The 20,001-nt window shown below is 34.2% G+C and overlaps 2 protein-coding genes and 1 long non-coding RNA gene across 6 annotated transcripts; all 3 read left to right on the top strand.

Annotated features, from left to right (window-relative positions):
• The first annotated feature begins 7,637 nt into the window (after positions 1–7,637).
• LOC132599618 (uncharacterized) lies at positions 7,638–10,026 on the top strand. Its single transcript, XR_009566899.1, has 2 exons — positions 7,638–9,446; positions 9,560–10,026. It is a non-coding gene; the product is annotated as an uncharacterized LOC132599618 (long non-coding RNA).
• A 4,351-nt stretch (positions 10,027–14,377) lies between these two features.
• On the top strand, positions 14,378–18,339 carry LOC132643542 (uncharacterized). Of its 4 annotated transcripts, XM_060359985.1 has the most exons (6): positions 14,378–14,718; positions 15,554–15,876; positions 15,977–17,105; positions 17,145–17,199; positions 17,283–17,517; positions 17,599–18,339. In XM_060359985.1, exons 3-6 carry the CDS (start codon positions 16,729–16,731, stop codon positions 17,739–17,741), a joined length of 810 nt encoding a protein of 269 aa, XP_060215968.1. In that variant the 5' UTR covers positions 14,378–14,718; positions 15,554–15,876; positions 15,977–16,728; the 3' UTR covers positions 17,742–18,339. The 4 variants fall into 4 exon arrangements, with proteins under 4 accessions (XP_060215968.1, XP_060215970.1, XP_060215969.1 ...); XM_060359987.1 differs by having other exon boundaries at positions 15,977–17,199; positions 17,876–18,339; XM_060359986.1 differs by having other exon boundaries at positions 15,977–17,199; positions 17,641–18,339.
• LOC132643892 (uncharacterized) lies at positions 15,742–16,465 on the top strand. The gene is made up of 2 exons (XM_060360419.1): positions 15,742–15,876; positions 15,977–16,465. Exons 1-2 carry the CDS (start codon positions 15,742–15,744, stop codon positions 16,463–16,465), a joined length of 624 nt encoding a protein of 207 aa, XP_060216402.1.
• Positions 18,340–20,001: the final 1,662 nt, after the last annotated feature.

The following is a 20,001-nucleotide window of genomic DNA, read 5'->3' as shown; positions in this document are numbered from 1 at the left end:
CATCCAGTCCTCCTGTAATATTGACATCTGCACCACCTGTAATAAAATTAACCACTCATTTTGGCTCAGGAAGTGGTGGCGACGCTCCTTGCTCCCTATTTCGATAATATGCTTGCTTGCCTTTCTCCGAAGGCAACTCCGTCAAATGTTCTTGCTCTAAGAGATCGGCAATTGCTAATTGCAATGCATGGAAATCCTCAGTCTTATGACCATGTCCTTTGTGAAATTCACAGAAATGTTCTGGATTTCTTTTGCTTGGATCCGATTTCATTTTCCCAGGCCATTTGACCCTATTTCCCAACTTATCCAATGCTGCAACTACTTATGATGTCGAAACATAAAAATTATAATCCGTGAGTTTTGGAGCTCCGGTATTATAATTTCCTCGGGAAGTCCCTGTTGCCGGTGGTGATCTATGGCGATATTGATTATTTCTCTGTGTACCTTCATGGCTTTCTCGTGGATAATATGGATCATAACGTTCTCTTCTTTGCATTCTATCTCCATCGCGTTTTCTGGAATTGCCTCTACTTGATGTATCCCTAGTTGATGGTGCTGACTCCTCATGATCAAATTGATGATATTCTGCTCTATTCGAATTTTTTAAACAGTATTGGTAATATATACCGTCCCATGTCTTTGCCGGGTACTCAATTAGGTCTTTGCCGGGTACTCAATTAGGTGTTTGGCTAGATCCTTTGTTGCCGGCGTTCCATCGGGATATAATGCATGTCAGAATTCAATCCAGCCCATTTGTCTTCATTTTGCGGCAAGGTCTTGCGGCGTTTCTGGAAGCGATGCACAAATTCTTGTAGGGTTTCATCTCTCCTTTGTTTGATGTTGAATATATCTTCCATTATCTTCTTTTCTTTCCTTGCTCCAGTCTGTGCCTTCTTGAATTATTCACTAAATTCGCAAAGGATTTAAGTGAATTTGGGGGAAATTTTGCATACAAATCCAGCGCTCCTCTTGTCAAAACTTGTCCAAACCGTTTAATCATAACGAACCGAGTCATTTTGGCCCAAGATCACAGGCCCGAATTGTGGATGTATAGGCAGTGATGTGATCTTAAGGGTCGGTGGTTCCGTCATATTTTTTATTTTTTGGTAATTTGAAACTTTCTGAAACGTGCTCTAAATCTGCAGAATCTTTCCATGGATGATATATGTAATCACTATCATCCTTTTTTTTTTTATAGTGGGTGGTGCCCCAGGTATTCTACTGATTCTTTCCTCATGTTCTTTAAATTTTTTCATATGTTCCTCGAACCGCTGCAATATTAGAACAGGTATGATTGGATTGATTTAAACCTCGCCATGACCTATTGCCTCTACGGTTACGTCGAGATCATCGGCATTGGCTGGCTCCCCATTTAAGTTTCTTTGTTCAGGGGGTACTATGCGACTTGAACCAGCAATCCCGTTCAATCGAGGTGGTCGTGTGGAATTTTGTTGTATTTCCACCATCATTTGTTTCATCACCTCCGCCATTTCTCCCTTCAGGAACTCGTGCAAATCTCCTACTGGGATTGAAGCTTGATTTGGGTCCGCCGTTGACGTGTTTCCTGTTGTCCTGTTAGTTGAATCAACCAGTACCTCTTCATTGGTATTTCTGTTTCCGTCAACGGGTGGTGTAAGTGTAACTCCTGTCATATCTGAATGCAAAAACAGTGGGAATACCAAAGTAATAACGTTTACATAAACAGAGATAAGATAGAGATCAAACTACAAAGTCAACTGTAGAATTCCCACAGACGGCGCCAAACTGTTTGAGTCAAAAGTCGTATTTTACTCAAATAGTTGAATTTGTTCTAAGGTTAACCACAGTTGGTAGTAATTTAATATAAATGAAAGAATCAACACAAACACGTTATTAGTAATTGATAAAGAATAAGTCAATAAAGAAAAAAGAAAAAGAGTAAACTTATATCAATTATGATGAACAACAGTAGTGGATTTCCTTATCCTCCAGAATGAATGAAAACTTGATGATCAAAGAATAAAGATCAGAATAAGCCAGAAATTGTAATCAATAATAATAGTGTATTTTCTAGTCAGACTTGGATGCCCTGGTATACCAATGAAAATCCTATTTATAGGTATATGATCCTATCTGGTGCTCTTTCCGTTGTGTGTCTGTAACGACAATAATTAATTGCTGAATTAATGATTGTCATATAATTTCCTTGATTCTGGCCGTTAGTAACCATTTTGTCGTTACTGCATTAACTCTATTTAATGCGTAGTAAAGAGGGCTTTATATGTTGTTTCCGTTGATGTTCTCGCCGTTGACCCAGTCTGTTGCCTCTCCGTAAATGCTATGCTCGGCATTACCATCTGATGTTTTATACGTCATTGAATAAACTGACACGTGTCGACTACTTGTTGGTCCACGTGTCAGGTATATTTTTTACCCATACAGAAGTTTTGTTTTAACTTCTCTTATTCTTATCCCTTTTATCCGGGTCAGGTCAACCCATATAGGGCGACCCATAATCAAAAATCCAACACACACACACACACACACACACACACACACACACACACACACACACATATATATATATATATATATATATATATATATATATATATATATATATAGATATAGATATATGTGTGTGTGTGTATGTATGTATGTATACTAAAGCTAGACATAAACAAGATGACGTGACACATCTCTTTGGCCAATGATCCTATTTATCTTTTTTCTCTTTGTTTTTGATTTTTTTATTCATTCTTTGATTTATTGTTGTAATGAAGTATTGACAATGAAAAATTGTAAGAAACTTATGTTTAATCACCCGTTGTTAAATATGTTTAATCACAGCTCTTTATAGGCTGTTATGACTTTTCAAGTTTCTAACCTCCCTGTGATGTTTTTACAGACATGGAGCTTTCTTTTCCTTTCCTCACTACACATTAACAAGAAAGGCCCTACAGGGTCTTCATTTTGAACTTTATTCTTCCTCGGACAAAGCACGAAAAAAGATGTTTCTCACAGACTGATGAGAAGTTTGGATTAGTGCCGATCAATGCATTCGGGGCATAAATGGTTAGTGTATGCAAATATAGGGACTTATATATGTGATTTTTTCCCCTCCTTGTGATGAGGAAATGAGATCTCTTGCCCTCTTACAGTTTAAATAAATGAAAATGACCTTTTAAAATTTCTTATGTGTTTTTTTTTGGGATATCTTATGTGTAAAAAATGAATATCTCTTGTAAATAGGTCATGAAACTAAAAAAAATTTATAAAGTACTGAAAACCCATTTCTCCCATTGATTCGTATATAAGATAAAGGCTTAAGTTATCGATCAACCCTCGAACTTGTCCGTGAAATCCATTTGGACCCTGCAACTGAGACTCTTACCACATGAACCCTCCAAAACCACTTTTATTGTGCCACTTGGACACAAAATTAATATGTAGCCAAACACACAAAGTGCGTGTAATTCATACGCCAAAAAACAACAAATATAACGGAGACACGTGAATTTTAACTTAAATAAAAAAAAAATTACCAAAAAAAGATTGTTGTTTCTCTTTTTTCAGCAAAATAGAAAACCCACACGCCCTCACCCCTTTCTTCTTCTCCTCCACCATTCTTCCACTAAAAATCCTTTCTCTGTCCCAAGCTTTTCTTTCACCATCAATGGCTTAAAACATTAAAAAGAAACACCCTTGCATGTCCAAAAACAAGAACCCCCGGAACCAAAATGCCCCCAAAAAAATCACTTCGAACCAAAATACCTCAACAACAAAAAAAAGTTACCAAAGTACCTTTAGCGCAGTAAAATACTGCGCTATAGCACTTCACGGAGAGTAAAATACTGCGCTATAGCACTTCACGGAGACGGAGCCGTTACGTGCCATAGCGCAGTATTTTACTGCGTTATAGAAAAAAAAAATCTATAACGCAGTAAAATACTGCGTTATAGAAACAGTATCAAAAAAAATAATTGGCTAAAGATTAGTCGTATGTCAAAACTCCGAAACGTTAATATTTTATAAAGAACCTGATATTTTTTTCTGCGTACAATAATGTAGGCCCGATACATCAAGGATACGTAGACGTTCGGATGGTCATTTTAGGGGTTGAAAAGGTGCCCGAAGTAAGTTTTGTTTGAAAAAACGTAGTGTTTTTTTTCATACTTTGACCAACGATTAGTCGTGTGTCAAGACTTCGAAACGTCAATATTTTATAAAGAACCTGATATTTTTTTCTGCGTACAATAATGTAGGCTCAATACATCAAGTATACGTATATAGTCGAATCGTCATTTTATGGGTTGAAAAGGTGCCCAAGTAAGTTTTGTTTGAAAAAACTTAGTGTTTGACTGTAAGGTTATTTTAGTAAACTTTATATGTCGAGAAAATTAGTCAACTTTATTTTCAAAAATTGAAACCGCAGAAGTGAAATTGACATTCACAGCTACATTACCCCGGGATTTTTACGTTGAAATCTATTGCGTATTATCATCTTATAAGTAAACAAAACTGAAAATTTCACGCCAATTTGGGGGAAAATTGAAATTGAATGGGATAAAAGGTGTTTTTTTAAAAATCGGCTCGGCCAAACAGCCTTTTGGCAGTTTGTCCGCGTAGATCTCGAAAACATACGCAAGTTCAAAAACAAAACGCGTAAAACGGACGTCCGAGCGCAAAGTTATGACCATCTAAAGTTTGACTACTTTACAACTAGTTTTTCTCCCTATATTTTTTAGAATTATATTTATATTCAAAATAAAGTTATGTCTTGATTAAAAAATAACACGCTTAAATCAAAATTTTAAAAAATAAAACACCCTAAAGTTTCCAAACAAAACTTACTTCGGGCACCTTTTCAACCCCTAAAATGACTATCCGAACGTCTACGTATCCTTGATGTATTGAGCCTACATTATTGTGCGCAGAAAAAATATCAGGTTCTATATAAAATATTGACGTTTCGGAGTCTTGACACACGACTAATCGTTGGTCAAAGTATGAAAAAAACACTAAGTTTTTTCAAACAAAACTTACTTCGGACACCTTTTCAACCCCTAAAATGACGATCCGAACGTCTACGTATCTTTGATGTATTGGGCCTACATTATTGTACGCAGAAAAAAATATCATGTTCTATATAAAATATTGATGTTTTGGAGTCTTGACACACAACTAATCGTTGGTCAAAGTATGAAAAAAACAAGTTTTTTCAAACAAAACTTACTTCGGATACCTTTTCAACCACTAAAATGACCATCCGAACGTCTACGTATCCTTGATGTATTGGGCCTACATTATTGTACGCAGAAAAAATATCAGTTTCTATATAAAATATTGACGTTTCGGAGTCTTGACACACGACTAATCGTTGGTCAATGTATGGAAAAAACAATAAGTTGTTTCAAACAAAACTTACTTCGGGCACCTTTTCAACCCCTAAAATGACCATCTGAACTTCTACGTATCCTTGATGTACTGGGCCTACATTATTGTACGCAGAAAAAATATCAGGTTATATATAAAATATTGACGTTTCGGAGTCTTGACACACGACTAATCGTTGGTCAAAGTATGAAAAAAACAGTATGTTTTTTCAAACAAAACTTACTTCGGTCGCCTTTTCAACCCCTAAAATGATGATCCGAACTTCTACGTATCCTTGATGTACTTGGCCTACATTATTGTACGCAGAAAAAAATATCAGGTTCTATATAAAATATTGACGTTTCGGAGTCTTGACACACGACTAATCGTTGGTCAAAGTATGAAAAAAACAGTATGTTTTTTCAAACAAAACTTACTTCGGTCGCCTTTTCAACCCCTAAAATGATGATCCGAACGTCTACGTATCCTTGATGTATTGAGCCTACATTATTGTACGTAGAAAAAAATATCAGGTTCTATATAAAATATTGACGTTTGGAGTCTTGACACACGACTAATCGTTGGTCAAAGTATGGAAAAAACACTAAATTTTTTCAAACAAAACTTACTTCGGGCACCTTTTCAACCCCTAAAATGACCATCCGAACGTCTACGTATCCTTGATATATTGGGCCTACATTATTGTACGCAGAAAAAATATCCGGTTCTATATAAAATATTGACGTTTTAGAGTCTTGACACACGACTAATCGTTGGTCAATGTATGGAAAAAACAATAAGTTTTTTTAAACAAAACTTACTTCGTGCACCTTTTCAACCCCTAAAATGACGATCCGAACGTCTACGTATCCTTGATGTATTGGGCCTACATTATTGTTCGTATATCAGGTTCTATACAAAATATTGACGTTTCGGAGTCTTGACACACGACTAATCGTTGGTCAAAGTATGGAAAAAACACTAAGTTTTTTCAAACAAAACTTACTTCGGGCACCTTTTCAACCCCTAAAATGACCATCCGAACGTCTACGTATCCTTGATGTATTGGGCCTACATTATTGTACGCAGAAAAAATATCAGTTTCTGTATAAAATATTGACGTTTCGAAGTCTTGACACACGACTAATCGTTGGTCAATGTATGGAAAAAACAATAAGTTTTTTCAAACAAAACTTACTTCGGGCACCTTTACAACCCCTAAAATGACCATCCGAACTTCTACGTATCCTTGATGTATTGGGCCTACATTATTGTACGCAGAAAAAAATATCAGGTTCTATATAAAATATTAACGTTTCGGAGTCTTGACACACGACTAATCGTTGGTCAAAGTATGGAAAAAACAGTATGTTTTTTCAAACAAAACTTACTTCAGTCGCCTTTTCAACCCCTAAAATGATGATCTGAACGTCTACGTATCCTTGATGTATTGAGCCTACATTATTGTACGCAGAAAAAAATATCAGGTTCTATATAAACTATTGACGTTTTGGAGTCTTGACACACGACTAATCGTTGGTCAAAGTATGAAAAAAACACTAAATATTTTCAAACAAAACTTACTTCGGGCACCTTTTCAACCCCTAAAATGACCATCCGAACGTCTACGTATCCTTGATATATTGGGCTTACATTATTGTACGTAGAAAAAATATCAGGTTCTATATAAAATATTGACGTTTTGGAGTCTTGACACACGACTAATTATTGGTCGAAGTATGGAAAAAATACTAAGTGTCGCAAAAAATAAAGTTGGCCAATTTTTTTTTGGTACTTTTTTCTATAACGCAGTATTTTACTGCGTTATAGAATTTTTTTTTCCATAACGCAGTAAAATACTGCGCTATAGCACTTAACGGCTCCGTCTCCGTGAAGTGCTATAGCGCAGTATTTTACTGCGCTAAAGGTACTTTGGTAACTTTTTTTTTGTTGGAGTATTTTGGTTCAAAGTGTTTTTGGGGGGCATTTTGGTTGCGGACTCCTCACCCTTCTTCTCCTCCACCATTCTTCCACTAAAAATCCTTTCTTTGTCCCAAGCTTTTCTTTCACCATCAACGGCTTAAAACAGTAAAAAGAAACACCCTTGCATGTCCAAAAACAAGAACCCTAAAATAAACCGTTTCTTGAATCTTTTCAACATCACAAGTTTACCCTTTGCTTCCATTTTACTGTCACTACTTCAGTGACCTGACTTTTTTTTTTCTTTGGAGGAGGAGGGGGTGGGGGGGGGGGGGGGGGGGGGGTATTCTTGATTTGTAGGTTTGACTTTTTAATATGAGTGTCATTGGGTGGCGGAGTTTTATTTTAGCTGAATGGTTTCAATGAGGAATCTTGATTTTTAGTGTGGATGACCGGAGTTATTGATCAGTCGGTGTTGGCAATCTGGGTATTTCTCTATTTAATTGGGCTGCTTTTGAACTTGTCACCTGTTGACGCTCCGGTAAGCTGAGTTCCAATGAACTCCACCAGTTGCCGGTAACGCTGTAAACTCCACGGGTTCTTTCATAAGCCATATTGGGGGAGGGTAGGTGGGTTCTTTTAGATTGATTTTTTTTTTTTTTTGAAATGTTTTGTTAGTTAAAAAGATTTACAATAGCTTTTCTCAAGAATTAATTTTTTTTAATAATTAAAAAACTTTAAAAAGAAAAAAATTGGCGTCTCACGCTCTTTGGAGCAGTGTGATGCACACACTATGTCACCTTAAAAAATAATGTTCAAGTGGCACAGTAAAAGTGGTTTTGTAGGGTTTATATGGTAGGTGTCTCAGTTAGAGGGTTCAAATAAATTTCACGGACAAATTCGAGGGTCTGTCGATGACTTAAGCCTATGATAAAATATAAGAGTTGAATAGATGACCTTTTGGGTTTGTGATGAGTATTGTTTTTCCTCTGACTTGTAATGTAATCTCAATTGGATAATCTATCTATATATAGCATAAAGCTAGGCATATACAAGGTGTTGTGACATCTCTCTATGACCAGCATTCTTATTTATCTTTTTTCTCCTTTTTTTTTTTTGTGGCATTTTCCTCTTCATTTTCACTATATAAAATAGAAAGACAATAATTAACTAGCTAATTGACTTGGATTAATTACATTAACGAATACATCAGCCCACGTAACACTTGCAATTAAGCCCAACTAACTGTTTGTCTATTCAGCCCAAAGTAACTGTTAGCCCACTTATCTTTTAAGAACTGGTGTTACAACTCATACGTTCATTATTGTCTTTTCTTATTTATTCCTGGAAAACTCAATCACCATTGGTCTCTCTATAAACGGAGAAATAATCTCCTTCTGTCAAACGCATATTTCACATTCTGTCAAGATTACGTTTGGAGCTTCGGCGAAAGGTTTATGTTCGAGGCTTGAGTTCTGGTTGTTGGTTCACTGTTTCGGTCGAGTTCGCTGTCAGATTTCAATCACTGTTTTAGTGTTGAAACGAAGCTACATTTATTGGGATTCTGTTGTTACTAAATAAAATTTGAATACTTGGGGTAGATTTGAATTCCTCTCAATACGACGTCATACTCTCGGCATAGCATTAGAAGAAAACTTGGGGTTAATCTAATAAAAGGATATTTTGGTAAATAAAAGTTTAGGTCCAATCAATCAAACTCAAATGAGAAAAGAGCACAATGAGATATGGATTTTATTTCAAATTCCGTCGAAGTAAGAGAAAAGAGTGAAAAAACATTGATGAGAAATCGAGGTAGACTGCCGATTCATTTCAAGACCTATTATCGAAAGAAATACTTGAAAGAGCTTCAAGGGCTCTTGATCCAAATTCAAATGAAGTTAGAAGTAACAAATCGGAAAGTGCTGCTAACGATAGTCAATTTTCATAAATTTCATCTACAATATTCAAGTCGGATTGATAGAGTTTAAGTACGGTAAATGTTTGTTTACGCACGAAAAAGTTAGGAATGATTCACAAATGCCTCAAAAGACGTGAGACATATTGGAGTAAAAAGTATCCTGGAGAGCTACAAAACAAGAATAAAGAAAGAACAAAAAAGTATTTGCTCTACTGTTTTTTCAGGGGAGTTCTTATACACTTCGATAATATAGGTATGCTGTATATTTTGAGGCATTCTTTTGAAGTCTACTCACATTGTGTTGATGTATATCTCATTTTTTATAGAGCTAGCTAGGTTTTTATTTTTCATTTTCATCTTTTGTAGGTTATTGTGGTTGAGCTTGAGTCTGGCATATACTTACGATGATGAGGTGCTTAAGAAAGTTGAAGCGACGGAAAAGTTAGGGCTTTAGAAATTAGAGATACACACCAACGAAGATAGTTTTATTTTCACTTTTGAATCAACTGTTAATGTCAACTTATTTCTTGTATGCACAAGTCCACTCCTTAAGCTACTTACCCATCTTCTCTTTAGGTCTTGACTTGTGATGGAAATCTAGGATGACACACGAGGAAGATGAAAAAAGAAGCTGGAGAAGAAATTTTCTGAAAGAGAGGACTACCAAAATTTGTAGTAGAAATATTCAGTTGAGTTTTTGCTTTTAGTCTTAGTTATGAAGTTTAAGGTTGTCTTTTAGCTTATTTTTTTAACTGCTTTACAATGTAATGATATCTAATATCTTTGGGTTTTACCCTCAATTTTAGCACAGAACTCATTCATTAAAATCAAAATCGAGGTTACCTGAATTTTTTTATTTCTTCCTTTCTCAAAAAATTGTTAAAAACATCATTTTATAAATTTATTGATGATGTATTTTGTGTCTGTGCGAAGCGCGGGTAGTTTTACTAATATGTGTGTAAAAGGAGGAATTTGAAAGACGACTATTGTTGAGTTTATTTATTTATTTTGAGACAATTGCATTGTTGCTACTGTTGCAGGTAGAGAAGTTTTAACATTATTGTTTGATGCCAAAGAAACTCTAATACGGTATCCGGGCCATATTTTTAATTAGTCATCCCCCTAAATAAGTATTAACTTCCGCTACCCATATTATTATTGTTGTGCTCTGTAATTTATCGACCAGACTTCATTTGTTTGTGTGTTGTAGGCTTGCGACACTTTTCCCTGATTGTTTCTCCTTTATTTGTATGCTTCAACTCTTTCACTAGATGATACATACTTCTCCTAAAAATATTAATGGAGCTTCTTTTCGTGAGATTGTAGTTGTTGTCGTCGTCTTTATTTTTGTCTGAAGTGATAATATATTTTAGTATTTGAATATGAGAAAATACGTTAGTCCGTAAATTTAATGAGATATTTTATGATCGCGTGAAGCGCGGATAATTCACTAGTGAGTACAAAATAGAGAAAAAACTATGAAAAGTTCAATGGGGCATTTCCCAAACCAAAAAAGGCCAAAAATGCCCCTAGACTATCTCTAAAAGTCTAAACCCTTCATCCATCTATTTTGCTAAAAATACTCTTTCACTCACCTTTTTTGGCTCACTTCTGCCTTAAAACTAACAAACTTCTTTTTCATTTATTTTAAATTACTTCTTAAATTTCTCTAAAAAAAAATTCTCCTTTTCTTTTTAAAGTGAAAATTGAGGCTCAGATCTGCCTTACGCTCTAGTATAATTCTTTTAATTATTATTTATTATGTGTCATATTCATATTGGACGACATTAAAACCTTTTTCTTTTAATTAAATTCGTAGCCAACTAATACAACTAACGTTGTCATAAAACATACAAAATATTTTATTTGTCCATAAAAACAATAAAAATATTTTGTTTGTTCATTTCTTATTGTTTTGTTCATAACAAATTAATTTGATGAACCGATTAGTAACATTAATTTTATTTTTTATTGTTTTTGTTCATAACAAATTAATTTTATTTTTTTTCCTATTTTGTGGTGAACAAATAAAATAATTATATGTTTTATGACCAAGTTCGGTGAACAAATAGAATAATAGTTTTATTTTTCGTAGTTTTTGTGGCGAACAAATAAAATAATTTTTCATGAACAAATAAAATAAATTGTATGTTTGTTGATAGATCTAAGCCTCAATTGTCACTTTAAAAAAAGAAAGAAAAAAACAATTTTTTTTTCAAACAACTAAAAATAAATAAGATGCATGTCAGTTTTAACAACACAAAAATGAGTCACAAAGGTGGGCCGATGGTGTTATTAGCAAAATAGGTGGACGAAGATTATATTTAGACCTTTTGAAATAGTCGGGGACATTTTATGCCCTTTTTATTACCAACTCCCTCTTATTTAGAGTTGTCCGACTGTTTGTGATCTAAGACTGACTTGTAGGTGTTCGGTAGTCTTTTGAATTGATTCAGCTATTGGGCCGATATCCTCTCCCCGACCTCGAGGAGGTTGTTGAGGGAGTTGGTTAGACGTGTGGCCTCTCCCCTTGGACTCGGTAAAAGGTAGCTAGATAGGTCCACCACGTTGTTCCGAAGGGTGGATGCTCAGCCTGCAAGGGGCTGGTATGCCGATTAGCCCTTGGGTGTTTGGTCATCCTGTGGAGGTCATCTCCGGTTTTCAATCTGGAGTCCATATGTTCGACGCACTAGCATGTGCAATTTCTTACCATCATAGTTAATCCCCTATTTGCTAAGGCTGAATCAGGTTTGCCTTGGTAATTGGAAGCCGCCAAATCGAAAAGTGCTCCAAGTTTTGAATTTGAAAATGTGTCTTTTTTGCAGGTTGGGTCTTTCCCTTGGCGACCGTGCCGGCTTGGATTATAAGTCTGCTTTGTTGACGAGTATGACTTTTTTCTATATTAGAGCTTCTCCTATCTCTTAAAGACCCTGGGATGCGCTCCCTCTTCGGGAGGATGATGATAATGGTGGTGCGGTTCCCGAGGGCCATAATTGTTAGCCTTTTTAAAAAAAAAATTATATATTTTTGTGAGGAGTCATGTCGTCGTTGTTATGAATAAATGAAAGTTGTTTTTTCTTTCTTTTGATTTTGCTCTCGGATGTACTTTGTGTCTGCGGGCAACTCCGAAATCCCGAATCAATTTTGTGCCCTTATGTTGATCCATGTTGATAGTACTTCGAGTGTGGGAAGTCTTTTATGTGAAGAGGGGCATGCATGTCTTGTTTTATAGGAGAAATTTGCGAATAATGAGTTCCATGTGTAAAGAGAGACTAGTGCAGGTTATTTGAAAGAACTCGGGAGCCGTTTGGTAGGAGGGATAGGATGGGCTGGATTATTAATCCAATGGGATTGGAATTAATCCTATGGTTGGTTGGTGGATAACTTTTTTTATATCCTATCCAATCCCATGTAGATGGGATAAAAGGTGGGATTAGTAATCCCACATAAAGGGTGGGATTAGTAATCCCATCTTATCCCACCCAATTTCATCTACATGGGATAACTTATTCTCCTACCAAATGACCCATCTAGAGTGTGATGAGTACCTTATACAAAAAGAGAGTGTGTCGATTTCTTTCAAAGAACTCCGAGTTTGACAAGTCCCAGTGTAAAAGATAACTCATATGTGTTGGGTTCAAGGCAACATGTCCATAACAGCTAGCATCTTCCGTATTGGCGGGGCCAGATTTGAAAATATTTGTCGGTTCTTTAATATTTGTCCTTCCCTAAGTTCTTTTGGAAGATCACTGATACGACTCCACCCACCACAAACCTTTAGGAGACTTGTTGGCGCTCGTCGATGCAGAGGGACCTGTCAAGGCTCTTAAAAAATATTTTCAAAAATATTAAGGCCTCTATACATGAGAAAATTAAAAATTAATATTTTCGTCCATACCAAACACACCCTTGTTTTGTGGATTTTTACGCTATACACCTACTCAACCCAAAAATATTACTCCCTCCGTTCCAAAAAGATTATCCTCTTTTGACTTGACATAAAGTTTAAGAAATAAAGGAAGACTTTTGAAATTTATGGTCCAAAACAAGCCTTAGATATTTGTAGGACAATCTTTTTGGGACAGACTAAAAAGGAAAAGAGCACAATCTTTTTGGGACAGAAGGAGTACCTATTTTTACCATTTAAAACGGTTATACAAAATATTTACTCCGTCAAAAGTAGTTAACCGCCCACCCATCAAAACACAAAATACATCTCTTCTTTCTTCTACATAATTTTACATTGATAAGGTTCTAATTGGAATCTCATGGCTAAAAGTTGGAGAGTTTCTGGATTGAGGACGCGACAAAGAGTGGCGTCGGGTGGCAAGGTAGTGCTTAAACTTGTAGTTAGATGCTAATTTGAGAAGATTTAAGAGAAGAGAGCTCAAAACACCATTATATCAGCTTGTGAAAGCTTGAAAAATATAAATGGTGTTGAAATGTGAACCTTGTCTTGGAAGAAGGATTTTTTATTTTTATTTTCGTGATACATGAATTATCCTGGTATATGAATTAAGAAGGTTGGCTCGTTTGGTAAAAGGGATAAGGATAAATAATCTCCGGATTATGTTTTTTAGATGAGTTTATCTCACGTTTAGTTGGGATAAAATGGCGGTATAACTAATCCCCGGATTAGTTATTCTGGGATTGTAGTGTTATTTTATTCCTGTGGGAGGGAGGAATAATTAATCCCAGGATAAGTTATCCTGAGATAACTTGTTTCCAACCAAACGACCCCTTAATGTATTAGTCTTAGATACATGCATTATTTTATTCAAGAACTAGGGAATAGGAAAAGTTTAGAAATAAATTATGATACATGTACTAGAATAGGTATAGAATTTCTATAAATAGCTAGGTACTACAACATATTATTCAAGTTAAGTTGGTGGAATAATATATTACCCACTTCTTTTCAAAGAGAATGATTGATTTTGTAAGTCAAGTGGAGTGAAATAAAGATTGTCTCGTCTTCAAGAGAGAATTTGACTAATGAGAGTTCTTCTCCTCCCCCCCCCCCCCCCCCCCCCCCATCTTCCAACAAATGGGTGTTTGATTATTTGTTGATGTTTGGTCCTATTTAGGTTTGTTTGGATTATTGTTTGAAAGACGTGTTAAAATTTTCGCTCATTTGGAGTCGATTTCTACAATTTGTGTGAACACGTTTTGAGAAAGACTCAGGCCCCATTTGTTTGCACTTAATGGGGGTCTGAATCTGAATGGTTCAGATTTCAGCCCATTAAGTGCATTTGTTTTTTTTTTTTTTAAATAGTCTCTTAATACATCTGAAAACATCTGACTCGGTCAGATTTCAAAAAGAATCTTAATGGGATTCAGACTCTCAAAAATGCCAAATTTATTTGCTTAAAAAGCTCACACGTCTGGGTTTTTTTTCTCTTTTAAATTTACGCTTCTCTCTCTCTCTTTCTAATTTACCCTTCTCTCTTTATCCCCAACATCAACGATGCTCTATTTGCCTCTTTATCAGTAAGCTATTCATCAAATTCTTTCTTCTTGAACAGGTAAGATGTTGGATTTTTTACAAGTATTCACCTATCTAACAAACATTAGTTCGTTAATTAATACATGAATGGAGTGTTCTTTTTCCTCTCTTAAGTTTTGAATTCGATTGTTTTGGTGTTGTTTTTCCTATCCTCATAAGCCAATTGCTAATTTTTGTATTAGAGTTGTGCATTATTTAGTTTCAACCAAGAAAACCTATATTATCTATTTTTTTTATTTTCAAGATTATTATCTGTACACATTTTGGGTGATGTACATGTTCTTCTTGGTGCTATTGAATCTTGTGTAGTGTTAGCGGCGTTAAACTTGGGAAACAAGTCCATGGATATGGTTTAACAACTGGGTTAGCGTTAGATTCGTTTGTTGAAGCTTCTTTAGTTCATATGTATGTGAAAGGTAATAAGTTGGGATGTGCATGTAAGGTGTTTGATAAAATGCTTGAACTAGATGTGTCTAAATTTTGCAACATCTATGTGTCTCGTATTCAGTTCCTCTGCAAATTTTTTTTCGTCTGGTATTCAATTCGTTCCCCCAACCATTGGCTGATCTATTTGTTGAAGAAGAAACATAATCAGATACAAAATGGGATTGTTATATTAAACTTGTTAATTGAACAAAATCAGATTAATTGATAAGACAATTAGCTTTTTTCGAGATTGTAGATAAGTAGTTGCACAGATTAAAGTACTTAAAGAAGTACTTGAAGGATAACTTTCAAAAGTTACTATGAGGGGTATATCACATTCCAGAAAAAGAAAATTGCTTGTGCATTTTCACTATGACCTTTCTTTTAGTCTAATATGCTATGATGATCATTAGAATTTTATATTTCAGTTATGGAACAAGCTAATGAAAATTCAAGATTGACTTGGAGATTGGAGGTAGTAAAAACATTTTTAGAAACTTGTATTCAAGAAGTGTCATTGAATGGGAGACAATGAAGTAGTTTGAAGCCAGATTCATGGAACAAGGTTAAGGTTATTCTGCAAACTTCTCATGACTTTATAGTCACACAAAAGAAGATGAAGAACCATTATGATTATTTAAAAGAAAAATATCAAGCTTGGTTGCCAATAACTAAAAACACTGGTAATATTTATGATCCAGCAACCAATACCATTCGAATGTCTAACGAGGAGTGGGATGAGTACATAAAGGTTAGTTCATTATCTAGTAATTTTTTTTTCTCTTTTTTGTTTTAAGGAGAAACGGTTTGAAGTGTATATTGAAAGTATGATCTCTTATATTTGGATATAGGCTCATCCAAAAGCCAAGACATTGAGGAGTGCACCTCTACCCTTTCCGGAACTTTGTACAACATTATTTGAGGGTTCTACTGCAACAGGAATTCATGGTTGGACTCCAAGTTGTACAACTCCGCGGCCCGATGCCTCTTCTGTAGCTACTAATATAGACATAGATTCACTTGATGACATTGAGGATCTACTTGGTGACAAAAATGATGGAGCTTCTAAAGATTTTCCATCTCAATCTTCAATTCCAATTGAAAAAAAGAATCTGGGAAAGAAAAGAAAAAACGCATCGTCCCGATTAGAAATTGATGAGAAGATGAGTGCTGCATTGGAGTTACTGATTAACAAAAACAACGAGCCTGATGTTGAAGAATGTATAGAAAAACTAGACAAGCTTGGATGGGAAGAGCCATTGTACTCTGCAGCTCTTAGTATATTTTGTGAAGGTGATGGCTACACAAAAACATGGATGAAACTGAGAGGAGTATGCTAGATGAAGATTTTATGGAATCTAGTCTTTATTTTTATTTTTATTTTGGTTTTTTAATTATAACCTCTGGAACTTTGTGGTAATATATTATGCTTATGGAACGTATTTTATTGGTGAAAAATGCTACTTGTATGTCTTGTTATGCTTGATGAGTATAGAATAATTTTTTATAACCATTGTATACTTTTTTATCTTGATGAAATACATAGGTAGTTGTGCTTACGATTATGTATTGTATCTTTTTTTCTTGGTAAAACAGATTCAACATGGATATCGATGATCAAATATTATGGTTGATGAGCTTGTATTGGCAAAGAAATCGTTATAGACTCAAGTATGATAGAAGAATTAGAGATTTAACATCATCTTTATCTGGTCAAAAGTATACATTAGAACTATTATCTGGCTCTAATCGACAATGTATAGAATTGATGCGCATGTCACGTGATGCATATGTTCAGCTATGTCAACATTTTAGACATAATGGATGGCTCATAGATAGCAAACATATATCCGTCGAAGAGAAGATAGCAATATTCTTAACTATTATAGGACATAACGAGCGTTACGTCGTAATCAAGAGAAGATTTCAACATTCTTTGCAGACAATTCACAAGTATTTTCACGAGGTTCTTGAGGCAATGATTAATTTTGCAAAAGAGATGATAGCACCTACAACATTTGATTCGAATATGAATATTCCTGGTGCTCATAACAGGTTACGAAGAATTTTTAAGGTATTATTTGTTAAACGATCATTAAAGAATTTCACAAGTTTTTTTTTTATTCATTTTGTTGACATATATTTATATATTGGCAGGGAGCAATAGGTGCACTAGACGGGACATTAGTACATGCTGTTGTTCCCGCTAATCAACAAATTGTTTACAGAGGAACGGGAAAAGGTAAATGCTATCAGAATGTTCTAGCAATATGTGACTTCAATATGGTCTTCACTTATGTTTATGCTGGATGGGAAGGGGTAGCACATGATGCACGCGTTCTAACTGAGATTGCATCTAATCCAGATAATGGCTTTCCATTTTCTCCACCTAGTAAGTCATACAGCTTAAACAATTGAAATGCTTATTTAGCTTTTCGATATGATCGCCTAACTTATTTTATTTTGATGTCAGATAAATACTATCTATGTGATGCGGCATATCCTAATACTCGAGGATTTCTAGCACCGTATCGTAATATTCGATATTGGTTAGGAGATTATCATCGTAGGCGTGCCATAACGAAGGAGGAAAAGTTTAATCATGCTCATGCATAACTTAGAAACATTATCGAACGTTCCTATGGAGTACTGAAAGCAAGATTTCCTATATTGGACAAGATGGCTCCATATCCTATTAATATCCAAAGAGATGTTGTTATTGCATGTTTTGCCGTTAATAATTTTATCAGGAAGGAGCGCATCAATGATGACTTGTTTAATCATTTTGATACGCCTCAAGTGATATTTGATGAAGAAGGACAACAAGAAGAAGCATTAGATGAAACAAATGGACCTAGTTGGACAGTTGAAGATTCTCAGATAATGACCGATATGAGGGAGCAACTTGCACTCCAACTAATGCAAAGAAGATGAAATACTTGAGAGTTCTATATTTTAGTTATTTGAAATTTTTTTCCAGTGTTGGAGTGTTACAATTTGATGATTGTTAGTTAATTATTCAAATACTCTAATATTTATGTGTCTAAATCATAACTGTATTTGAGATATTGTTTTACTTTGTTGGATAGGTTTGATTTATAGATTAATTTATGTTAAATTTAAATTTTTTGATTGCATTTTATAAACAATTTATTTTTAAGGATATATCATTTTTTGAATAATTCAGATAGTTCAATAATTGTATCAAACATAAAATATTCATTTATATCTTTAAATACTTTAATTTATCTCTCAAATAGTATTTTTTTTTCTTATCTTAATATTTGTTTGATATAATTTTTAATTTGAATTATATATTTATTATGCTTAAATATTGATATATTATACAGATTCAGATGATGAAAAACAAACAGTCTTAATCATTCAGTGTTCAGATCTATATATCACATCTTAATATTCAGATGTGTATTCAGATTCAAATGTCTTAATAATAAAAAAACAAATGCAGCCTCAAAGAGCTTGTTGAAGCAGAATGAAGAACACTAATATACAGTTTTGTTATATTGATATAACACTGGTATAATACTATAATGCCAAAAGATTTGCAACAATGAAATTAAACACTAGTATGCCTTTTTGTTTTATTGTATGGTGTACAACTTACACATCAATATGCGATTCATATTTTGTATACTTTTATGGTATACAGTTTACTGCATTATTATATAGCTTACTGCAATAATATGCTGCAATATTATACTTCTACAATGTATAGTTTGCAGCAATAGTGTATTGCTACATTATAAAACACAATTTAACAGTGTAGTGTAACTGGTCCTCTTTCTAATTTTCTCATAGTTCTTTCAAATACTTTTTAGACGAGATGTTTAATTTGATGGAGTTCCCAAAATTATTCTTCCCTGCACCAGAAGTAGATGTAGGAATACACATAAAATTGTATATACCTATTTGGTATATTTATAAATCATTTTGATATACTACTATGACAATCAGTTATTTTCTGATCAGATACAGCGAAAAATAATAGGAGAAAAAGAAATGAAAAAAAAGGAGAGAAAAATCACGAATAAAAGATATCATATTATATCAGTTTTTTTTTTTTATCACTTATATAGGTTTAAAAAAGAAGAGATAAAACGAATGAAAAACTAATAAAACAATGAAAAGGAGAAAAAATAAAGAAAAAGGCATATTATATTAGTTATTTTCTGATCGCAGATATTAAAAAAAGAAATAAAAAAGGAGAAAAAAATGGTGAAAAAAAGTATGCAGTATCAGTTAGAGAAACAAAGGAAAAGGATAAAAAAGGAAGAAAGATTTAAAAAGGAGAGGAAAAATTTATGCTATGTCAGTTATATTTCTAACCACTGAACATATATGGAAAAACAATGAAAAGGAAAGAAGAAAAAAAGAAAAGGAGATTATAAAATAAAAAAAATAAAAAATTGGGTTCGCTAGGTAGTAATTGCACGGTTTGTCCATCAAATGGATTGATCTTTAATTTTTATCCTCCAAATGGGCTGGTATTTAATTTTTGTCCTTCAAAATCGAACTTATATCTATAGAGGCATAAGTTACGCATTATAATATCCACGAGTCATGTTAGCGCCCTTTAAAGGACTTATGCCCCTATAGACATAAGTTCGAATTTGAAGAGAAAAAATTAAGACCATCACAAAATAGGGCCAAAAGGTCAATTTAACAAACAAAATTTACTTGTCATAGCTATCTCTAAGAGGTATTATTCACAATAACTATTTTTTAATTTATTTATATTTCGTAGCTACATTGATTTTCTAATTTACATATGATAGCTATACCAAATACATAGAGTTATTTTACTATATCAAGTTTCTCCCTCACATCTCTCTCTCTCTTCTCTCTCTCTCTCTCT

The sequence above is a fragment of the Lycium barbarum genome, chromosome 6, assembly GCF_019175385.1.
Source record: "Lycium barbarum isolate Lr01 chromosome 6, ASM1917538v2, whole genome shotgun sequence".
Taxonomy (NCBI): domain Eukaryota; kingdom Viridiplantae; phylum Streptophyta; class Magnoliopsida; order Solanales; family Solanaceae; genus Lycium; species Lycium barbarum.
The sequence above is the reverse complement of the archived record's forward strand: the minus strand, read 5'-3'. Positions and strand labels throughout refer to the sequence as shown.